Source organism: Prionailurus bengalensis, chromosome E2 (genome assembly GCF_016509475.1).
Source record: "Prionailurus bengalensis isolate Pbe53 chromosome E2, Fcat_Pben_1.1_paternal_pri, whole genome shotgun sequence".
Taxonomy (NCBI): Eukaryota; Metazoa; Chordata; class Mammalia; order Carnivora; family Felidae; genus Prionailurus; species Prionailurus bengalensis.
The window spans coordinates 43,832,861-43,855,237 of NC_057352.1; the positions used below are offsets into that span (position 1 = coordinate 43,832,861).

The window sequence follows — 22,377 nt, forward strand, 5'->3', positions numbered from 1 at the left end:
TTCTTCCCTTGGTGCCAGGGGAAACAGAGACGGGGCAGTAGGAGGCCCAGAAGTACACAATGTTTTATTGAAAAAAGTAAGGCCTCAGCTGGACAGTTCCATTGCGCTTTGCTCCGTGGGGGTCCCTGCCCACAGTAGCCTGAGCCAGATCTTCCTGCAGGTGGGCTGGGCTAGACCCCCCTCCCTCACCACCCTTCCCCTCCTCTCTGATGGTGACATCCAAACAATAAATATGCAATAAATAGCATTCCTGGGCAGGCTGCCTTCAAATCCCACATCAGCTCCCACCAGTCCTCTCCTGGGGTGCTGGATGGGAAAGTCCCCAAACCCCTCAGGGTCCGTCAGTACCTTGGATCCTTCTCCATTGCCAGGCCCAGTCCCAGTCTCCAAGGAGACCTAGCAAAGCTGGGTCCGGGGCAGGGCCAGGCAAAGCAGGGCTGGTGGGTGGGTGCTGGGAGGGGGCTGTTACCCTGGACACCTCCACTCTAAGCCACAAGTGTATATGAGGCTCAGGAGTAGATGGTGATCACTTCACGGCCACCGCCACGCACCAACAGCACACGCTCAAGGCCTTCGGTCAGCACCTCCAGGAACTCCATGTCTGTAGAGCATCAGGTCAAGGAGGCAGCACCAGGACCAAGGGCACCCAGGGAAATCTGGCCTACTAATCAGGGCTGGGGTAAGCTCTCACCCCCTCATCTAGAGAGAAGAGCTCCTGGCCTGACCTCCTGTGTGTCCACCTCCCCACTGCCTGCCTCTCCACAAAAGGATACAGTTCTCATCACCTTCGCTGTTCTTGGGTGGGCCAGGCATGTTCAGTAGGACCAGGCGGGCATCGTGGGAGCGAGTGACAATGACTTCATTGAGCTTCACAGCGGTGTGCATGCGCCGCACATTGGACTGGTCCCTGCAGGTAATGCAGCTGATTGTGGGCCCCACCTCTGGCCCCCCCAAAGACTGTGTACGGCCCCATCCCACCCCCACACTCCAGTGTGGTTGGGTCCATTCTTGCTGCACTCACGGTTTAATATGCACCAGCTCCCGGAAATTGTCAGGGGCGTGGCTGGGGTCCCAGGACTCAGCTGCCATGTACTTGTCCCGAGTCCATGTCATCTGGATCTTGTCAGCCCCAGCTGCAGAGTCATCTTCCTCGTCCGAGTACAGGCTCTCCAGGCGCAGGGCTGAGTGCCGGTCCTTGACCAGCTGGGCCTGAGGAAAATCAGAGGAGGTGGCCTCAGTTCCATGGGAAAAGGGGGGCCTCATTCTGATGTCCCAAACTAATGGTGTCTCCAAAGGCCTGACCTGCCACCCACCCCTGCCCCAAACAAGAAAGCCACTGACTTCTCGCTCCCGCTCTGTCTTGGTCAGCCTCATCTGCCGCAGCATCTGGGACCGCTGTTCCATCATTAGTGTCCGCTCATAGGTATATGCAGAGATGTCGCTGTTATGCTAGGGAGAGAGTGGGCCATGAAGAATGGGCTGCATGGGACAGGGTATCCACAGGGCCACAGGGGCAGGTGACTCACCATCTCTACCACCTCCACCTCTGCCTCAAGGCGTAGGTGGTACAGGAAGATGGCCAGATCCTTCTTCATCTGGATGCTGTTGTCATCCATCTGGGCCACCGTAAAGATGCGCATCCGGCACTTCCTCCACACCTGTGGCACGGGAGCAGGTGGGTGGTTTAGTCACATCCCACCCCTCCAAGGGCCCAGCGCTTGCCACCAGGGCCCACCCACCAGGCCCACCTTGTGCTGGCGCAGCAGAAAGGGCAAAAGCATAAGCATGCCACCGTCGTGCACAATCCACCACACGTCAATGTGGCCCTCTAGGTAGCGCTCATGGTTGCTGGGGTAGAAGGCGATGTTCTTGGGCACGAGCAGGGCCAAGTGCGCTGCTGTGGTGCAGCGCACGGTGTCTGGAGAAGAAGGCCACTGCTGACTGCCAGCCCATGGCCCTCTGGCCTCTGCCCTCACCTGATCCCCAGCCCCTCTCCCACACAGCCGAGCCCAGGACCTATCTTTCCCATCACAAACCAATAAAGGTCTTCCAGGCACGTGGGTCCTCGCTCTGTCGCCAGCCATAGGGCCAGCCCAGCACCACAGAGTTATGCCTCATGCCACCCAGGCCACAAGACTGGATGAGGTGGGCCAGCCCCTCTCGCACCTTGCTGGCTACCACCACCTGGCAGAAGCCCTTCACCTTCTCAATCTCCATCATATTCTTGATTGTCTGTAGGAAACATACCAGGGTCAGAAGGCGAGGCCATTAGCGTTCCCTCTCCTGGGTTCCCTCCCAACAGAATGACTTGGAGGTGCGGGTGGGGGAGGAGAAGGAGGTAAGCTGCCCACCCAGAGGCCGTGTTTTTAAGATGGGACAGCCATACCCCCTTGCTCCAGCTCTCACGTGGCAGCAGTGCAGTCCACCTGGCTGGTCAGGATTAGTCCCCTTCTCCTAGGAGCCAGCTGCAGCCCAGACACCTCTAGTCAGCTCCCCACCCCCTACAGCAGGCACCTGCTCAGCAGCCTGGGCCTCGCCATAGCTCTCCAAGAAGCTGCCCTGGATGACAGAACCGACGATGGTCAGGCCCTTGCCAGCCTTAAGCTGGGAGGCGAAAGTGAGGAGCCGTGGGTACTTCACGTGAAGGTCCTCGTCTAGCTTCAGCAGCACCAGCAGCTGAGGCCTGCAGTGGCCAGATGGGGAGCCTGAGACCTGGGCCAGAGGTTTCCAGGAAGCCCCTCTTCTTCCCTTCTCACCTCACATGCCCCCACCAGTGTGAGTAGCAGGGATCCAAGGGCACCACTGACAACCCCAGGACAGGGAACATGGACTAGGGAGGGAGAACCAGCACCTCTTGACCCTCCCACCCTCACAGCAACCCCCTAAGTACCTTGAGTGGCTCCTGTCAGTCTGGATGTGAACTCACCGCCAGTTCTTCGTGTGAGGAGGCCCCTCCTCTAGCCGTAACAGTGCATAGCGGGCAGCACTCAAGGACAGCCCTCGGATCCCATCACCCCACTCCTTCTCGGCCCTGCAGGGGCCAACCACAAGCTGATGAGCCCCAGGCCCACCCATGGGATTCTGTCCATGTGTATATGAGATGGAAGGCAGCCAGCCCCCCGAGTCACAGACCCCCAGCCCCACACCCATGGTGGCTAGTGAAAGATGCCTCAGCTCCCCCAAACCCAGCATACAGACTACCGCACTTGTCCCAGCCAGGTGGCAGCCCCGCACTCACCCTTGGTATTCAATGTACTTGTAGATCATGCCCGCAATGAGCATGGCGACCAGGGCATAGTACCAGGAGGAGACAAACATAAGGGCCAGGCAGAGGCTCATGCCCAGGAAGGATAGCGCCCTGGACCAGAGTGGGGAAGGGCCAGAATCAGGAAAGATCAGTAGGGCCCCAAGCCAAGCCTCCAACCCCCCAATCTCTCACCAATAGCAAACACTGTCCCCGAAATTCAAACTCCATCTGGATGGGGCTCCTAGCTTCCCTCAAAGTTCTTGTGTCAGAGGACTTGGCTCAGAGGTCCAGCTGGCACTTACCAGTGATAGTACTTGAACCGTGGCCGCCAATTGGGTGTCCTTAGGAGTGTCTGCACAGCGCAGGCCAGGTTCACAAACAGGTAACACATCAGAAAGAACCTGCAGCACAGGGAAGAGTTGGTACAGAGCGGCCTCCTTGGGATCCAGGTGCCTGATATACATGATCTTCCCCAGGCTGGAGCTGAACTAGGAACTGAGTGTCAAGGCCCTGCCCTATGTGGGCTCAGCCAGGTCTCCTCAGCCTCACAGCCTGAGGCAGATGGGACTTCTGTAAGGGCATCCACAGAGCCAGGTCTTAGAGGACGGGCAAGTGTCCACAGGTTGACAAGGTGGGAAGGTGGGCTGTAGGCAGGGGGAACAGCGGAAAGGATGGTGCTGAGGACTGCTCAGTGTCTGGAGATGGCTGGACAATATTCAGGCCTCTGGCCTGGGTGACCAGTTGGATGAGGGGGCTGTCATGAGTGTGGAGAAGAGAACCTCAAGGGAATACAAAAGGTCATTTGGCATACACTGAACTAGAGATGCTTGAGGGATACCGTGGTGGGTGTAGGAGACTGGGACATGGGTAAGGCCTGCTGCGTGAGCCCTTCAGCTGGCTGGAAAGAAAGGGCAGACAAGAAGGCAGGAAGTCTTACTAGAGAGGGCAGGTCAGGGGCAGAAACCCCCAGAAGGGGGAAATGGTCAGTCCCATTAGGGCTGCAAGGAAGAGCCACCTGATAAAGGCTGAGATACATGCTCTGGCTTGGGCAGTGAGGGGTCACCACCCTATGACGGTGGCAAGAACAGTTTCAGGTGTGCATTTATGCACTGGTGGAGCTGGGCTGCAGTGGGGAATAAGAGAAGACTGACTTTGGCAGGCCTGGCTGAGGCTGGGGGGGCTACCTCCAGGGGGAAGGAGGACCTTTCAGGCCTATAGGTTGACTGGGGCAGTGAGTAGTAGTCCTGTGATAACCGAGCAAGCAAGAGGGAACATGGGCAATAGAATGAGATGTGTGAGGAGAAATGGAGTAGCCACTGGCAGAGGTGAACACAGTAACCACATGAGCTCTGCCTCAGGGATCCCCAGAAATTGCCACCTGCTGATCACCTCCCGCAGGGCACTGGGGATCTCAAATGCCCAGCCGACTACAGAACTTTTAAAAGCAAACAACTTCTGGGGCACCTGGGTGGCTCAGTCGGTTGAGCGTCTGACTTCAGCTCAGGTCATGATCTCACAGTTCGTGGATTCGAGGCCCGCATCGGGCTCTGTGCTGACCGCTCAGAGCCTGGAGCCTGTTTCAGATTCTGTGTCTCCCTCTCTATCTCTGCCCCTCCCCTGCTCACGTTCTGTCTCTGTCTCAAATATAAACATTAAAAAAAAAATTAAAAATAACAAAGTAAAAGCAAACAACTTCTAAAACAGATGGGTGGAGCAGTGGTGGCTTCCTCAAGGCACTAGGCACTAGGTGCTTGCTGTGTCCGGGAGGGGAGGGCTCTGGCTGTTCGCTCTGGGAGTCTCCCACGGAGGAGTGTGGGACCTGTTGGTCTCTGTAAAACTCCTGCATAAGTGCCAGGCTCACTCCTGCATGTAGAGGTAGGCTGCGTTCTGCCATGCATACTTCTCCCCATACAGCCTGACACGTCTCCCAGCTGCATCCTCAACACGAGACAGAGTCATAGGGAGGTGCTAGGGCCCTTGGCTGAGGGATGGAGCCCTTCCCAAGACCATTCCCCTGTCCTGCCCCCCAGCTCACATGGATAGAATGGGGGCCACCATGTCAAGGGAAGCGATGAGGATGCCCAGCTCAGCAATGAGTGCCGTCAGGAGGAGTGCCCACGTTGGTTCACCATTTGCCTTTCCATGGCCAAATACCTGCATACACCAGAGTGAGCAGGGTCAGTGAGGGAAGAAGCTGGTCCCATCACCCCCATCCCACACTTTGGGCCATAAGCCACAGCCTCGCCTCCATCATCCCCAAGTTCCCCCTCTGGGGCTCAGGTCACACCCACGCCTGTCCCGATAGGTACCACAAGTATCTCTCCCCTCCCATCTCTCCGGGCCTCTCTGTTATGGATGAGCCATAGACAGGCCCTGAGGATTATGGCCACAAGGAGCTCTGCCAACATCAGGGCAGGGCCAGGGTAGCCCTCAGCAACTTCCCATGGAAGGTTACGTGGCCCTGGGGCCACCAGAGGCCCCACCACAGGCCCAGCAGGATGCAATGCATCCATATCCACTACCCCTCTACCCCAGCCAGTGTGAGAGACCCGCAGTACCCAGGCTATGGGGGGAGTGCAGATGGGCTCACCCTGAGGAAGGGAATGATGTTGTCCTTGGCGATGGCCTGCAATAGGCGTGGTGCCCCAGTGAGGCTTTGTAGGCCGGCACCACAAGTTGAGAAGAAGGAGCCGATGACGATGACCCAGGGCGAAGGCCAGGCCAATGTGCCCACCACCAGGTTCCTGCTGACGCCATCACCGTACCTGCAGGGGCCAGGCTCAGGCCATGCTCCAGGCAAGGAGCCCCCAAGCCCTGGGTGGGGCTGCCCAGAGCGAGGGATGTCAGCAGTCAGGAAGGATGGCTATGGTGGGCAGAGCTCTGGCCCCTCAGCAGAGAAGGCTAGTCCACCAGCCCCTATCCTCTCCCTCAGCCCAGCCCTGGTCCTGATGTCACCATCCTCTCAGAAGAAAAAGTCCTGGTGGGGCCGGACTCACCTGGTGGCACAGACCACCATTGGCAACCAGCAGCCTGAGGACATGTGTGGGACCACGCGCACGAGGGGAGCTGGTGTCAGGGCAGGCAAAAGCTGAGCCCCCTGCCACAGGGAGGGGCCCAGGTCACTCACTTGTCCCGGAGTACCACACCCTCGATGCAGGCGCCAAAGAGAACCACGCTGCTGAAGTCTGCAGCTGTGTCAAGGAAAGCTAGGCCTCTGCTGCCACTGTTGTCCCCACTCATTCCCCACACAGAACCCACACGCCCCTTGTCCTAGCCTTAACCTGTAGACGCAGCTGAGGATTTCGTGTTGTGCACACACCCTTCAAGCGCATGCACGTGAAGAGTAAGGTGTGTATGTGTCCACACGTGTGTGGTATGTCTGTGAGTGCCAGCTGGTAACTTACACATAGGCGAGTGCCTCCCGCTCCCCTCCCCGCCCACTCCAGGCCCGGGAAAGGATACACACAAGGGAGGTCGTAACAATGGCCAGAATGGTCCCCACAGGAATGGACTTCTGGGCATCCCGGAGGTCCCCGGAGCGGTTTGAGCCAGCCATAATGCCTCCAAAAACAAGACATCCTCAGGGGCTCCCCCGGGAGACAGGGCAGGGCTGGGTGGGTGGGCAAGAAGTACTCACCTGTTACGGAGGGAAAGAAGATGCCGACCAGCACGGTGAAGGATGTGGCGATGTCAGCCACCACGTACAGGGGCAGGCTCTCCTTCAGGCCAAGGGCATCTGTGGAAGGCAGTCCGTGCTTCTCCACGACCTCGCCCTTCTCCAGGTAGGCACTCCACAGGTTTTCTGTGGGGGCAGCAGTATCACTACCGCAGCCCCACTTACTTCCCAGGGGCAGTTTGGGGCAGCCCAGCCAGAGGCTGCAGATGTGAGAGGCTCTGGGGGTTCAGGATGGGGTGGGGTAGCATCAGCCACAGGGAAGGAGCTCTTCTGGCTAGAGGTCTGACAGGCAAAGGTGGCTGAACCACCATCGGCCAGAGCGTCACCACTGCCTGCCTCCTAGACAGAGGCCCTTTATGGCTCTTGTGAGAACAATCCCAGGCAGCGTCAGGGGCTGGTGACTGGGGAGAGGGGCTGCCAGAACTTTCTGGGGGCTGCTGCATGCCTGGGATACTGGCCAAACCGGCTCTTTTCACTCAAAACCTAGCTGCCAGGAGCCAGGCTGAGAGGACACTGCTGGGCTGGGAAGGCAGCCAGACCTGCCCCCCTTCCTGAGCTGGCCACACAAGGACAGCTCTGTGCTCTACTGCCTGCCTCCTGCTGAGCCTGTGGGTCAGAAGCAGGAGGATGGGAGGGAGGACGCACCCTGGAGCACACCAGCAGCCGCACCAGGGATGCCAGGGATCTCGGTCACATTGTTGACCAGGAAGTAGGGGTCACAGGAATCAGTGGTAAGGTTGGGGCTGTGGCAGAAGAGTTTCCATAGCTGGGTGGCCACTGTCTCATTGTTCACCATGGCCGTCTTGGCACAGACGTCAAACTGGTCCCGGGACAGGGTCCTGTTGCCCAGCATGCACACTCTGTGGGGGGTGGGGGAGCAGAAGCATCAGCACCTGCTCAGCTAGAGGCCCATCCTGCAGTCTCGGGACTCATGGCATCAAAGGCCACTACTTGGGAAGAATGTCAGTGCAATGTCTGGAGGTATTCCCAGGTTACTTACGGAAACACAGGAGGGCCAAAAATTGACTTGATGCCCCCGGCATAGATGGACAGGATGGAGATGATCACACAGGCCAGGAAGAGTGAGGCAAATTTGTTCACATACTTGACACCAACAAACACCACTAGGGTCATGAAGGTCAGAAAAATGGTCCCATATACCCGCATATTATTCAAGGTGGCACTTGATGTATCATGAGCGCCCGCTGGGTAAAAAATGGCAGCTGGTGGGGCAATGTAGGTCTGAAACAAGACAGATAAAGAAAGTTCGATCTTCCTATTTGGAAAGTGAGTCCTGTCATTTTGGTTTTCTTTTTCCTTTAATATTCAGAAAAAGACACAAAAAAAACATAGTATATGAGTCCATTTATATGAAATGTCCACAATGTATAAATGTGATCAATGACAGAAAGCAAATTAATGGTTGCCTAGGGCTGGGGGGAATGGGGAGTGACTACCAACAAGTATGGGGTTTCTTCTTCTTGGGGGGATGACAATGTTCCAAATTCGATTGTGGTGATGGTTGCACAATTGTGAATATACTAAAAACCATTAACTTGTATACTTTAAATAGGTAGTGAATCATATGGTATGTGAATTATATCTTAATAAAGCTATTATTTAAAAAAAAAAGAATTCAGGGGCGCCTGGGTGGCTTGGTCGGTTGAGCGTCTGACTGGCTCAGGTCATGATCTCGCGGCCCGTGGGTTCGAGCCCCGCGTCGGGCTCTGTGCTGACCGCTCAGAGCCTGCAGCCTGTTTCAGATTCTGTGTCTCCCTCTCTCTCTGCCCCTCCCCTGTTCATGCTCTGTCTCTCTCTGTCTCAAAAATAAAATAAATGTTGAAAAAAAGTTAAAAAAAAAATAAAAATAAAATGAATTCAGACACAGGAGACAACCTGAATAGCTAAGCAACCAACAAATAAACAGCCAACAATAATAAATGATAGTATTGGGTTGTGAGCCAAAGAATAAAACAAATATCCAGGAGTCCACACTGATATAAATACACGGTTAAATAAGTAAATGGGAGAGAGGACACATTTTCCTTAGAGAAAAAATCCAAATAATAAATGTAGGAATGTGGGAAATAGAAAAACAAAAAACAACCCCCCTCCCCTACCCCAGAAGAGATCCAGGAGCAGAGCCATTCTACAGGCAAAGAACCTGGAGGTGGGAGTAGCCAGGCAGTTCCTCTAAACATCTACTGTCTGGATCTCCAGGGGTGGGCACTGGTTACCCTGCACTCCCCACTACCCCTCCATCTCTTCTTCACCAGCTGGGGAAGTCCAGTGGGGAGGGAGAAGCTGAGTCAGAGCACACATGGGGCTCATGGAAGGGGCACTGGCCTCCAGACAAGGTCCTGTTCACCCTGGTTTAGGGATGAGGATAACATAGATCCTTGGCATAGAGCCCTGGGGGAGACAGACCTGGCCAGAGTCTACACAAGCCCAGGAAGTAGGCTCTGTATGATCACCAAGATCACTCAGTTAAATGCAACAGTTTACAGACCACCTGCTATGGCTGAAATATGCCCAGATGGGTGGAACACTTAGGGCCAAGGTGAAGGCAGCCAGGCCCCTTCCCTGCCTGGCCCAAACTGGTAAGGGTTGAAGGGGAGACTGGCGTGAGCACAGATCTTTCTCCCTCGAGAAGGCCTTTCATATTAGAAGCCCCAGACTTTGGCCAGAGGTGAAGGGAGCATGAGCAGCCTGAACCAATAGGAAAGGGACTACATGGAGAAGACCAGAATTGGCCAGAGCTTAGCCTAACTCACCAGCAAGATCTCAATGGCACCTAGGATGTACATGGCTGCAGCAAATGTTGTTCCCAGGTAGAAGCACAGGCCCACAGCGCCTCCAAATTCTGGCCCCAGCGAGCGGGAAATCATGAAATAGGAGCCCCCGGCTACAACAGAGAAAGTCAAGGCTGGTTCTTCTGTAAGGGGGTTTCCCCCAAGACAACCCCTCACAACCACCCAGCGTGACAGGGACTGTTTTTCCCACTTACAGATGGACAGAGGGTTGGGAGGTTTGCCCAAGGCTGTGTGGTTAGTAAGTGGCCAGGCTGGGGCTGAACCCCTCTCCCATCTGATTCCAACACCCAGCATGGGCCAGAAAAATGACTGCTTTGCTAGGGCAGCTCTAATCCACAGCAGTGCTCCAGTGCCGGCCCACTGTCCTCCAACTCCCTGCACTCGGGCCAGTCCCTACAGCCTCCTCTAGCTAAGTATGTCCCATCTCAGCCTGCCTTACCCTTCCCTAGGGCTGTGTCTGTTAGTCTGACCCCTCCAGACAAAGGCAAGGGCTGTGTTGTCATTTTTTTGTTCCCAGGGCCCAGCACAGGGCCTGCCACCATGCTGTAATCCTAACTCTAGGATCTTCTCCTTAAGGGACTGACAGGGTTGTGAACAGAGATCTGTGTGCAAAGCTGCTAATGACAGTGTTTACAACAGTGGAGAAATAGATCCCAAGAGCAGGAGAAAAATCCATATATATTAGGTACAGCTATAGGTATCCTATCAATCCTGTTTAAATAACCAAATAAACTGTTTCTAACTCAGGATGGTGGGATTACGGATTCTTTCAATTTTCTTTTAAATATTTTTCTTCATTTTCAAACCTTTTTATGGTAATCATATATTCCCTTTTTCCCCCTATTACTTTTACACGACTACTAATAAAGCTGTTATTAAAAAAAAAAAATCCAGACACAGAAGCCCACCTGAATAGCGAAGCAGCCAAAGTGAAACAGTTTGAAGAAATTATTCTTCAATATTCATTTGCAACAAAATAAATAACGATAGTGCTAGATTATGATCCAAAAAATAAAATACATATTCAGAAATCCACATCAGTGTAAAAAATAGTTGAATAGGGGCACCTGGGTGGCTCAGTTGGTTAAGCATCTGGCTCTTGATTTCTGCTGAGGTCATGATCTCAAGGTCCATGGATTCAAGCCCCAAGTTGGGCTCTGCACTGACACCATGGAGCCTGCTTGGGATTCTCTCTCTCCCTCTCTCTCTGCCCCTTCCCCGCTCATGCTCTCACCCTCTCTCTCAAAATAACAAATAAATTAAAACTTTTGAAAAAATGGTTAAATAGGGGTTCCTGGGTGGCCCAATCAGTGAATCGTCTGACTTCAGCTCAGGTTATGACCTCATGGCTCATGAGTTCGAGCCACACATTGGGCTCTCTGCTCTCAGCACAGAGCCCGCTTCAGATCCTCTGTCTCACATCTCTACCCCTCCCCCTATCATTCTCTCTCCCTTTCTCTCAAAAGTAAACATTAAAAAAAATTGCTTTTAATGGTTGAATAAGTAAATAAATGGGGTCTCTGAGAACTAAGTGCAATCTCATTATCCCTGCTGAAAATGAAAACCTTCTACATTGTCTATCCTATAATCCATAGTGTCCAGACTTTTGGTTTGGGCCACCCTATGTGTTCCATCATCTTCTTTGTCAGTCCCAGTACGCTTTAAAAAAATTACTTTTAAACTAAACAAACAAAACATAAAACATAACAGCAATCTCAAACTCTGTCAAGCAAGGATGCTCCTAAGTGTTGGCCCCGTCAGAGTCAGCAAATATGCCCTCACCAGAGAACTATTTGGGGGGAAGGAGGGTTCCTGGGCATGTCAAGGCAGATCCTGGGCCCCTTCTTCCCATCAGGCTTGGGTGGCGCTTACCCACCTGGAACCACACCGTTGGTGGCGATGGCACTCATGGAGATGGCCGTCAGCAAAGTCTGTGGGAAGGAGGGCTTAGGTGAGCAGCTCAGCCGGGTGGGCTCTGTGAAGGAGCTGTGGCCCGCACCCCGGTGAGGATACTCACACAGCAGCAGCAGATGAGCACGACGAGGAGAGCCTGCAACACACCGGCCGTGCCCACCATCCAGGTCAGCCGCAAGAACAGGATAACCCCGAAGATATTCTGTAGGCAGGGCAGGTACACCCCCATTAGGGTGCCCATACTGGGTGCCTGTGAAGCAAAAAGGGAGGGGGGGAACAAAGAACATCAGGGGGTCTCAGGTGCACCATGGAAGGTCAGCCTCTGATCACTCAGAATCCCCTTATTCCCAGGGTGTTCTATCAGAGAATAGGTTGGAGAGGGAAATCCCAAGTGTAAGTCCTGGGAGCACAGGGCGGGTGGGTGACAGCTGGGGTCTCTATGTTGATTTCCATATATGAAGGTGTTTGGGACTGGAAAGGTACAAAACCTGCTTCTTTTCAAAACCCCACCTGTGAGCTTTTGAGCCTCACCTCCCCCTCAAGGTACTGCTCCCTTCCCTTCCTCTTTTCTGCTAAACTTCTGGAAAGAAAGGTCTGTCCTGATGCCCACCATCTCACCCAGCAGGTGTCATGTCACCCATGTCAGAGTCCAAGAAGTTGTCCCTGGGACTCCCTCTCCAGCCCTCAACTCCAGTCAACTCCAGTCCAGGTGGATACTAAGTCCTGCCCAGTCTGCCTCCCAAGCTGCCCTAAATCAGCCTGCCTTACTTCAGCCTCAGCCCCTTGAACCTGGGGCACTATACCTGTGGCACCCGGATGGTGCCTTCCGGTGCCTGTCGACCTCTCTACACTCCAGCCCACTCTGAGGCCGTAGAGGGTCACTGAATACCAAGTCCAATCTCATCATCCCTGTTGAAAACCCTCTGCATTGTCTCTCCTATAATCCACAGTGTGGGCCAGACTCCCCAGTTTGGGCCACCAGGTATGCCCCATCACATTCTTTGACAGCTTCAGCCCCTGATGACAACGTGTGCTCATCTCTGCCTGGAAGGGTCAGTCCTGCCTCATTGCCTGGCAAACTCTTCAGTTACACCTTCAGGGGGCTTTAACTGTTACCCCTTCTGGGAACTTATCCTGGGTTGCCTTAGGTTGAGTTGGTACTTCCTCTTGCACCCCCTCAACACATCTGATACACTTTTCTAGCACAGTAGTCACTATAGGTCATGGTAACAGTTCACTCGAATGTCTCATGACCATAGCGGGTTATACTTGGTTTGTTTACTTTTCTATCATGAGTAGGCCCCAAAGGTACCCAGAAGGTGGTCCTGAGCCCAGTGAGTGGTGTCTTGGAAGGCCCCTGGGATAACGTGCTAGGAAAATCCTGCATAAACAATAAAAACTCAAGGTGAAGATCAGGTAAGGAAGGTCCAGTGGGCAAATCCAGGCAGGATTTCTCAACTTTCTAAGGGCAGAGTAGGGGCCAGCCAGAAGGCCAGGGCAGAAGCTGACACAAGAGGCAAGGCTAGCATCTTTTGAAAAACTGAGCCCCCACGAATGCAGCCTAGGGTAGCAGGGCCCTAAGAGCTTCCACCACAGACCCAGCAAGCTGGAGTGGGGTGGGAAAGAGAACTATGTGGCCACAGGAACTTTTCTGAAGGGTCCAGGCCTGGGGCAGGATCTCTGTGCAGTCTAAAGGGACCTCAGAAGAGCCTGGAAAGGCACAAGTAAAAACAAATGGTCCCTTGAACTGGTGACACCTTATCTGGGCCCTGAGCCCTTCACAGAGGCCCTGGACCACACACTGGATAGTGGCAGCTCCCAGCCCCACCCCCATTCTAAGCTGAGTCACTCTGGGGAAAGGGCAGTGTGGGAAAGGGCAGGGCCGGAAATGCTTTCTGCATCCCCAAATAACCTCTGGCAGCCTGCGAAGGTCATCAGGCCAGAGCCAGAGCAGCTGCCATGGAGAGGCTGCCTTGGGTCTGGTTGGGGGCCCACCCTTCCTGCTTTGTGCCTCCTTTCATGATTGCCCTGCTCGGACCCATCCTGGGTGAGGACCACAGCTCAGTAGCTCCAACTCCCTAGATACCTGCTGACTCACTAGGGACTGGACCGGTCTTCTCCTTCCTCCATAGGAAAAGCCACTGGAACTGAGACAGTCTTGCTATCCTCCCACATCCTAACCCTAGGGCCAATAAGCTGGGCAGGTAAGCTGAAACTGAGCCCCAACATCCTGAAAGCCTCCTCATAAAGCTAAGGGACCATGACCCTTTACCAACCCAGACTTCCTTGTGACAGTCCTGTTGGGATGTGCACTAGCCTTTCTCAGGGACCTTTTTACTCCTCGTCACCAGCTCCCTGGACTTGGCCCTAAGGAACAAAGAGAGGCTCTTATCAAGGATTCTACCTCTCTCTCTCTCTCTCTCAATACATACATACATACATACATACATACATACATATATACATAAAATTTTAAAAAGAGGACACCTGAGTGACTCTGTTGGATAAGCATCTGACCCTTGATTTCGGCTCACATTATGGGATCAAGCCCGTTTTGGGATTCTGTCCCTCTCTCTCCCTCTGCCCTTGCCTTGCTCATGAGCTCTCTCCTTCTCTCTCTCTTTCAAAATAAAAAATAAAAAAAAAAATTTTTTTTTTTAAAGGATTCTACCATCCACTGCAGGCAACACTCTCAGAGGCTACCCCCTGCAGGGCTAAATAAGGATAGCCAGGGATACTCAGGGTTCTCTGCCATGTGCAGTCCAGAAAATGCCAGCAAAATCACAACCAGCAGGATAGGGTGGGGGTCCAGTCTGTGTGACCTCAAGATCTCAGCTGCCCTCCCTGAAGTGGGGGCTGGTTTGCCTCCTGGAGGAGTAAAGTGAGGGGTGCACAACGGCCTCATCTACCCTCTCCTTGGGCCACCCCTTCAAGGTCCACATTTCATGACCAGGTCTGAGGCTGGGTCCCCAGTTTATCCCAACCAAGAACTTCTTTGGTCTGCGCTGAACTCCAGCAAGAACACTACAGCTGGTACTAGCCAAACCCAACCTCCTTCTAAGTCACAGCTATTTCCCAAACCTCAGGGAGTCAGTAAGGGAGAAGGAGGGCTCCTTGCCTCCAAATTGAAAATGTAAAAAAAAAAACAAAACCCTCCAGTCTTCAGTTAAACTGAGCCCCGCCTATAGGGGAGCTGAGCAAAGACATGTAAAGTCATTCTGAAGAGAGAGGAGGGCTGGAGGGCCAGAGGCCTGGATAGCAATGGGGGATGGGGCCAGGAGAGGGATAGGGAAGCCCCAAGAGGCAGTGTTTTGTTCCAATCACCCCCCTAACCCTGGCACTCGAGGAACACAGGGGCTGTTGGAGAAGTCTGCCAATGGAGGCAACACAGTGATGGGTAGGTTTTGGTCACCTGGTTACACAGTCCCAATGGACAACCAGGTTCCTGATTCCCAAGGTAACGCCCTTATCTATCCTGACGGATGGAGCCAGAGCTCTGGCCTTCTACGGTAGTATAGCTCACGGTGAATCCACAAATCTGCCTTCTAGTGTACACAATTATCTTGTCTGGCTGAGTCACCTTAGGTGAGTCACTTAACACCCCTGACACTCAATTTCCTTATCTGTAAACTAAGGGTGAAAGTAGCACGTTTCATAGCTTTATCGTAAAGATGACAATGCAAGAACCCAAGTCCACTGCTAAGCATGATGTCACACACAGAGGTCAGAGAAAAAGCAGCTGTCACTCTCACTCACTATCATTGCTGAGGGCCTACCCGGCCCTCTGTCCCCTTCAGGGTCTCCTCTTTAGCCCACCCCTTAAAGCTTTCTTGAGCCCAAGGCACTCAGTGCCCATCATCCATGCTCACCATACCTGGTACCCACTTCCCCTGGGTTGCTCACAACTGCCAATTCCAGAGTGTTGAGTCAGTCTTCCTGGCAATGGCCCCTCTGCTGCCCCTGACCAGCTTACCTTGGCTGCTCTCCGGCGGGTGCCCTCCCCACTCTCAGCTTCCTCATGTTCCTTGGCGCCCTGTGTGAGGTTGGTGTAGCTGACGAGCTTGCCCAGGAGAGATGATACCTTTGGGCGGATGTCCAGCTCTTCCTGTAAACAGAGCCACAGGGTAATCTGGCAATGGGCCTGGCCAGTGCCAGGCTACCTGTGGTGGCCAGCAGCCTGGCCTCTGTCCCCTTGTAAGCCCTCAGGCAGGCCCGGGCCTGATGCCACTCTTGCCTGGGGAAGCCCAAGCCAGCCTACTGGGCAGGTGTGGGTGCCACACCCCAGCACGTGCCACTCAAAGACTCAGCCCAGTGACTGCTTCTCTCTGCCTCATCTTGGCTACAATCACTACCAGAGCATTTATGAAAAAGACCTGCCTCAGGGGTGAGGGCAGGGCAGGGCAGGCCTGGCAGACAGGCGAATGGCACACTTCATCCTGCCTGTTCTGCCTGGCTCCCTTCCAGCTATAAGTGGGCCTCTGGGACTCACGTCTGCCCTCAACTCTCCCATAAAAAAGTCATCACAGTGACCAAGGAAGCCAAAAGGGGGATGCCTGGAACAAGTGAAGTCTCTCTTATTTGCCCAAACCCTGAGCTGAACAGATGGGTCTTACCCCCAGGCCCCAGGCCTTGTAACACACCTCAATCCCCAAGGTAGGATCCTGGCCCATCTTGGGGTGGAGCCAGGTCAAAGCCTTTGCTGCAGAAATTTGCTGCTTTCTAGGCCAGGAGGCCTTCCAGGGCTCAGGCTCCCCAACCGCCACCTGAGTCTAGGCTTTCCCTGTTCCTGCACCCTCCCCAGCACCGTAGGGCTACCTACGTCTTGCCCACATTTAGTTTTTCCCTGTCAGCTCCCTTCTGACCCTACACACAAGGAGAAACCGGTTTGGAGTGAGAAGTGAAGATGGAGGTCTTTTGGGGCATGTGGAGATTGAGAAGCCCAGGAGATTCTCATGGGACAGTTAGCTGAATGTGTGTCAGAGTTTAGAGGCCTAAACCATGTCTTAAAAATCTCCATCCAACTTCTGAGTTTGAGTCTGAAAAGGATAAAACTCAAGTTCAGAGGCATAAAACTGGGAATGTTTCCAGACAGGTGTCCAATGAGGCTGCAGGTGTGGAGAGAGAAAGTAGATCCAGTAAGAAGGACCAGGCCTCTGTAAACACGAGGACAAAGTCAGCGGAGCCAACCAGAGAGGACAAGGAAGAGTTCACAGGAGAGGGAAGAAAGAGAAATACTGTGAGTAAAGGGGAAAAAAAGAAATCCTGAGGGGAGAAATCCTGACAGATGGTTACCTTGCTGAGGGGCTACGTGGAAATCACCCGTGGAGGCGGCGATGGTGTGGGATTGTGAGTGGCCTCTGGGAGAGCAGTTTCAGTTCAAAGGGCCAAGGGAAACAGACAAAGGGAGACTGAAGGAGGAGCCGAGACATTAGGTGACATAACTGTCCAGACTGCCTGCTTAGCTAAGGTCTGAGTTGTGAAAGGCTCCTGCCCCCACTCCCACCTGCCTGCCACACCTGTGGCCCAGAATGGCCCTTCAGCTACCTCAAACAGTGCCAGGTTCCTGTCGTAGTAGTCACTTCCTCTGGAAGCCTCCAAGGGACAAAGGAAAGGGCTGCTCTCTCTGTGGTTGCCATGTCCTGTGAAGAGAGAGGGGCAGAATCCCAGTTAGGGAATGCCTCCTGAGCCCCTAGCACACCAGCCCAACAAGCCAGCCCACAAAACATCATCTCTGTGGAGCACTTCAGGGGCCAGTGTTACCAGGCTGGGCCTCAGGCTCACCAGCATACCCTGCCAGCCTCCGTGAAGGGCCGGAATGGCCAGGGCGGTAAACGATCAACAGAGTGCGCATCATTTGCCCTAGGGCATGGGTGAGAAGGCCCGAGGCATACTGGCACAACCACGTGTTAACGCTGAGGGGAGGAGCCAGCTTGGGGGGGCGTGGCCAGACTCTAGCCTGCCCTCAGACCACCCCCACCCCTGTGCCCCAACTCCTCTTTCCCAGGCCTATCTGGGATACCCAGCGTGCTAGGCGCCAAGGGCTCGGCGTCCTCAGGGCCTGACTGGGTGCTGCCTTCCAGATAAATGAAGCTACACGGGGCGCCTTCAGCTGCCATGGCCAGCGGGCCCCCTGCTAGCTATCCCACCATGCACCACGCGGAGGCGTCCTGGAGGGCAACCCGGGGCATGCTGGGAGGAGGGGCAAGGGCCGTCCAGCGGGCGGAAGTAGTTGCCAGAAGCCATCAAGGGTCTCCTAAGAAAGCCCTACCAAAGCCGGATTAGGTGGCTCTTGCACTGAGCAAGGGCTACTAGCGGGAGCCCTGTTGGTCTCCCTGTCCCCAGATCTCAGGGACTTGCCCCAGACTAGGTGCACGGCCATTACCAGCTTCCATGCACCCACCCTGGGGCTGGTCAGAGTGTCTCCTGCCAAGGAAACCTCCCAGAAAGGAGCCAGATGAGCTTTTTTTTTTTTTTTTTTTAAATAAACCTGACTCAAGTCTCAAAGCTTGTTTGTTTTTTCTGATTGCCCTGTTTTCCAAACTTTATCCTTTGTTAGTTTCGGTGGGTGACATTCCCAGTTTTCCACTGAGCAGGCAGAAGACATGAAGGACTCCTTTTCTAATCGTTAAATGCTTCCCCTCCCACCCCCTCCTCAAGACGGTATGGCAACTGCTGTAGTGCCTAGAGGCCTCATAGCAAATGGAAATCTCTCATCTTAGTTCAAAAGAGCCATGTTGGTGTTGGATGGCAATAACTGTGGCAGCAGTGTTAGCCTGGTGTCCATTGATGGAGGTGGCAACAGAATTGTCATTACCGACTCAGACTAGTGGAATGTTCCAGCCACGCACTGGCCATGCCTTGTTCTGTGAGAGCTATCTGTCAGCCTTCTCTGGTTAAATGCCCAAAAGTCACTTCTCTTGTTTGGAGCTAAGAATGCTGAATGATGCATCGTCCATCTGATATATCCTCTCGCCATTGGTATAAGGTTTAACTTGCCTTCTCCGAGGCAACAAAACTCAGTAGGTGCTGTACTATGGATTCTTTATGACCCAGAGACTGCGAAGTAAAGCGTGTCGATGACAATTTTCAGGGCAAAGTCAGCTCTTCCCTTCCCACAGCATGTGAAAACAGTACGTTGCCTCATTCAGTAACCTGGAGTAGCTAAGTGAGCCAAGCTGCTCAGTCTCATGAGCTACACGATTGTGTGTAGGTCAACGTCAACAACACAGTGACAAAGGCAGCGGGAGGTCAAGCCAGCCCACCGAGTCATGTTAAAGCCTCAGGGGGTCATTTAGCTCCTCAGATGCCCTCTGACATTTGCTGTGCCCTTGATATTTGTTCAAGATCAGGATAAAGAGCCACAAGAAAAATCAGAAAACCTAGCAACAGTGCTCGTTATATTACTAGCCCTTCAGTGAGAAGCCCTCTGAAACGTACTCTTGGGTTTTGTGACCAAAAAACCAAACCAAACCAAACCAAAGACAAAAGTGTCTCCCCTAAATGAATCAGATGCTTCATTTTGTCAGAAAATGGCAACTATAGAGCCCATCTTATTTCCCTTCGTGCACTGACTGCCAGGAATCTCTAAGCTAAATTTACTCTTTAGATGCAGTCACCATCTGTCTCATCTCATCCTTGCCCTCTTCCTCTTCATGGTTATGATCTGACAGTGACAGTCCTTTGGGGAGTCACTTTTGTTGCATTTATCTCTTCTGACCCTTTTGTGGAAGTAGGTTGGAAATAAATGATAAATTATGCTAAACTCATGCACTTCAGTCTATCCCACCACTGTTGCCTGTCTGTCTGAGGAAAACCGCACTAGTATCCAAAACCTGCAGAGTTCAGCATGTAGCAGTCCTCCCAACGTGCCTGTGAATACTCCTCCAAAATCTAGCCAATCCCTTGTCTTTTTAGCCATGACTCCAGAGTGGCTGAGAGCCCATCTAAGAGTTGTGTTTAGTCCTCACAGCAACACTTCAGTAGATACCATTTGCCCCCTTTTAGTAACGAAATAAGGCTCAGAGAGAGTCAGAGACAAGGTCACCGAGTGAGAGGGCCCAAATCTGGGTCCCAGGATCCACTAGAACCAGGTGAGAGCTAACCTTCAGGTTTCCTACTCCTACTCTGGGTCCCAGTTCATCCCAGGGTGCGCTATAAGCCTTTAACTAGAGAAGAGTGACTGGGGATTGCAATTTGCCTGGCTTCGATTCCAGAACCTCCTTCTGTGTGACCCCAGGGCAATCTGCTTACCCTCTCTGTGCTGCTTTGGTTTCCTCTTCTATGAAGTAGAGATAAGTAACAGCCACTCTTCCAACTACCCAGATGCATCAGAAAAGGGACAATCTGGCGCCAGTCATTCCTTGGATTTTCCCAAAGACTTGTTTAATGACAGCTCCAACAGAACTGTGGGAATGTGCAGGGACCTAAGCAGTGCCTGGATGTCTGTACGGCCTTCAGCTATTCCAAAAATTCCAGGGCAGGTCTGGGCATGCCTGCCAGGCCAAAGCTGCTCAAATACCAACCTGAGACCCCCAGTGAATCAGAGCATGGTGTGGGCCTTGGGGACTACCTGTGAGGTACACATATATGTGTGTCCTTACCAGCAGCTGTGAACACACCAGCTATAACTGGGGGCCCAGGTGAGATTCCTCATCCCCGTGCTCACAGGCATCTGCCAGAGGTACCCCTCTGGAAGCTCCCCACCCCTGCCCACAGGCCATAGTGGGCTGGATGAGAGGCCCATCTGCACCCCTTGGAGCAGAAGTAGGGGCCTTGAGAGATTCAGGTACCAGGTTGGTGTGGCCCCACGAGATGGATCTGAGGCTGTTTTGTGCCCTTTGACCCTTTGCAGTACCCACCAAGAAGGATCATAAGCACTCACCAGGGCGCATTGTGTCCCCCATACCGCAGACACAGCCAAGTTCTGGCTGCAAAGGAGCAAGAGAAGGAGGGGGATAGTGGGAGGAGCTCGTCCGGCTTGGAGGGACCTAGCAGGACGCAGCCAATGTGGCTCCAGTTCCCTCCAGACACCCTGAGAGGCCAAGGCGGGGCCAGAGGCTAGGCTCATTCTGCTGGCCCGCTGCTGCAAGGCTGATCCTAGGCTGATCCTAGGGATGCAGGCTGGCCCAGCCTTTGGGGGAGAAGAGCCTTCCAGAGCTAACAGGGAAGCAGGGGATGCTGGCTCTTGCTGACCACTGGAACAAGGCTCGGGGCAGGGGGTGGAGGTGGGGTGTGTGCATGCACACACCATCAAGCCTGTAAAACCTACATGTCCAGCAGCCCACACCACTGTCTGGTGCCATCTCCACACATAGCAGTCAAGTGTGAGAGCCACAGCTACACACTTGCACAAGCACATACATATGCTGCTACTATATGTACAGACACGTTTTCCAAGAGTGAGTCTCGGCAATGACAGCTCCCCCACCCCCACCCCTGGCCTCTCCTGGTGGGAGGTAGAGAAAGGGGTCTGGAGGGAGGCAGGAACCTGGGAGAAGGGGGGGGGGTGGTAGATATACCTTTAAGCTCAGTTCTAACACCTAGGTTAAGAGGGTGCTGGAGTTTCTTAAGCCTGGGTTTGAATCCCTTGAGGCAAATTATATAACTGCTCCACTCTTCAGTTCACTCCTTCCTAAGTGTGAGTAACAGGACCCATCCCATGAGAGAAATTGGGAGGATTAAACGAGTTAATTCACGTGAAGCGCCTAGACAAGCCTGGTTCTGTGGAGTGCTCTACAGATGCCCACTGTACCTACAGCCCCAAGGTGGGATCAACACGAGTGCGCTCACAGGCAGTTAGCCATAGACCCCCTCAGGCAGGCAAAGCCTGGCGCCATACAGCTGGGGGAGGAGAGAGGGTAGGTTAGTCTCTGGGAAAGAGTCACTGAAGCGCAAATGGACAGGCGAGGCGAGAGGAGGCTGGGGGAGGTTCACAGAAGGTGGAGGAACTGGGGTCCGAGACGTGGCTGTGCTCCCAGCCGGGAAGGGCCAGAGATGGGGGTGCTCGGCGGTATTCACTATCCGGGCGGCCCCACTGGCCTGGCCTCCTTCGTCGGCCACGTCTGCAGCCCCCGCCCGCGGCCCGCATGGGAGGAGCTGGGGTGGGGAGGGCAGCCCAGCCTCGGGCGCCGGGGGCCCAAGGAAATAGTGTCTGCGCCCGCGAAGCGAGGGAGGTGGCGGCGGCGCAGGCTAACAAAAGTTGGGCCCGCATCGACGTGTGCTCTCACGGTTCGGATGTATGTGCGAGCGCGGGCCACGCGTGGCCCGCTCCCCTGCCCCCGCCAAGGCCCCCACCCCGCGCGCCCTCACCGTCCGAGTCCTCCCGCTCCGCGCGCTCCCCGTAGTCCACCCAACTGAGACCCTCGAGGTTGTCATAGTCGCCGCGCCTCGGCCCGTCCACCGGCACCACGGTGAAGTGAGGCATCGCGCGCGCTCGGCCCCGCCGCCCCGGCTGCCTGCCGGGCAGTCCCCGCCGCTCCCGGCCGCCGCGCCCCGCCCGCTCGCATTCCTCCCCGCTGCGCTCACTTCCTCCGCCCGCCCCCCGGGCCGCCCCTCGGGGGCGGGGAGCAGGAGGGGCTCTGGCCGGCTCCTCCCTGAGGGGGGTCTAGGGGTCGCGAAGCACCCCCCCCCCCGGGGGGCAGGGCTGCTGGCGGCTCCACGCCCTGGGTAGAGCCCGGTTCCTGTGTGACCCTGGGTTAGGGGCCGCCCTCTCTGAGCTTCAGATGCAA

General features: G+C 54.3%; 1 protein-coding gene across 1 annotated transcript; it reads right to left on the reverse strand.

Annotated features, from left to right (window-relative positions):
- Positions 1 to 45: 45 nt before the first annotated feature.
- SLC12A4 (solute carrier family 12 member 4) lies at positions 46 to 22,168 on the reverse strand. The gene is made up of 24 exons (XM_043600880.1): positions 21,959 to 22,168; positions 17,195 to 17,289; positions 15,624 to 15,755; positions 11,754 to 11,900; positions 11,613 to 11,667; positions 9,698 to 9,828; positions 7,924 to 8,165; positions 7,569 to 7,783; positions 6,885 to 7,049; positions 6,710 to 6,808; positions 6,375 to 6,432; positions 5,838 to 6,012; positions 5,283 to 5,401; positions 3,550 to 3,648; positions 3,239 to 3,358; positions 2,927 to 3,031; positions 2,515 to 2,683; positions 2,037 to 2,232; positions 1,749 to 1,918; positions 1,527 to 1,658; positions 1,342 to 1,449; positions 1,022 to 1,209; positions 774 to 907; positions 46 to 601 (listed from the first exon to the last, which is right to left on the reverse strand). The coding sequence occupies exons 1-24, from the start codon at positions 22,071 to 22,073 to the stop codon at positions 510 to 512; spliced, it is 3,261 nt and encodes a 1,086-aa protein (XP_043456815.1). The 5' UTR covers positions 22,074 to 22,168; the 3' UTR covers positions 46 to 509.
- Between the last annotated feature and the right edge of the window lie 209 nt (positions 22,169 to 22,377).

Coding starts and splice junctions, on each gene's coding strand:
- SLC12A4 (XM_043600880.1), bottom strand. CDS start 22,073: ATGCCTCACTTCACCGTGGTGCCGGTGGACGGGCCGAGGCGCGGCGAC. Junction 7,050..7,568: donor GGCTGCTGGTGTGCTCCAGG/GTGCGTCCTCCC, acceptor CTGCCCCCACAG/AAAACCTGTGGAGTGCCTAC. Junction 1,659..1,748: donor TTCTGCTGCGCCAGCACAAG/GTGGGCCTGGTG, acceptor CCCGTGCCACAG/GTGTGGAGGAAGTGCCGGAT.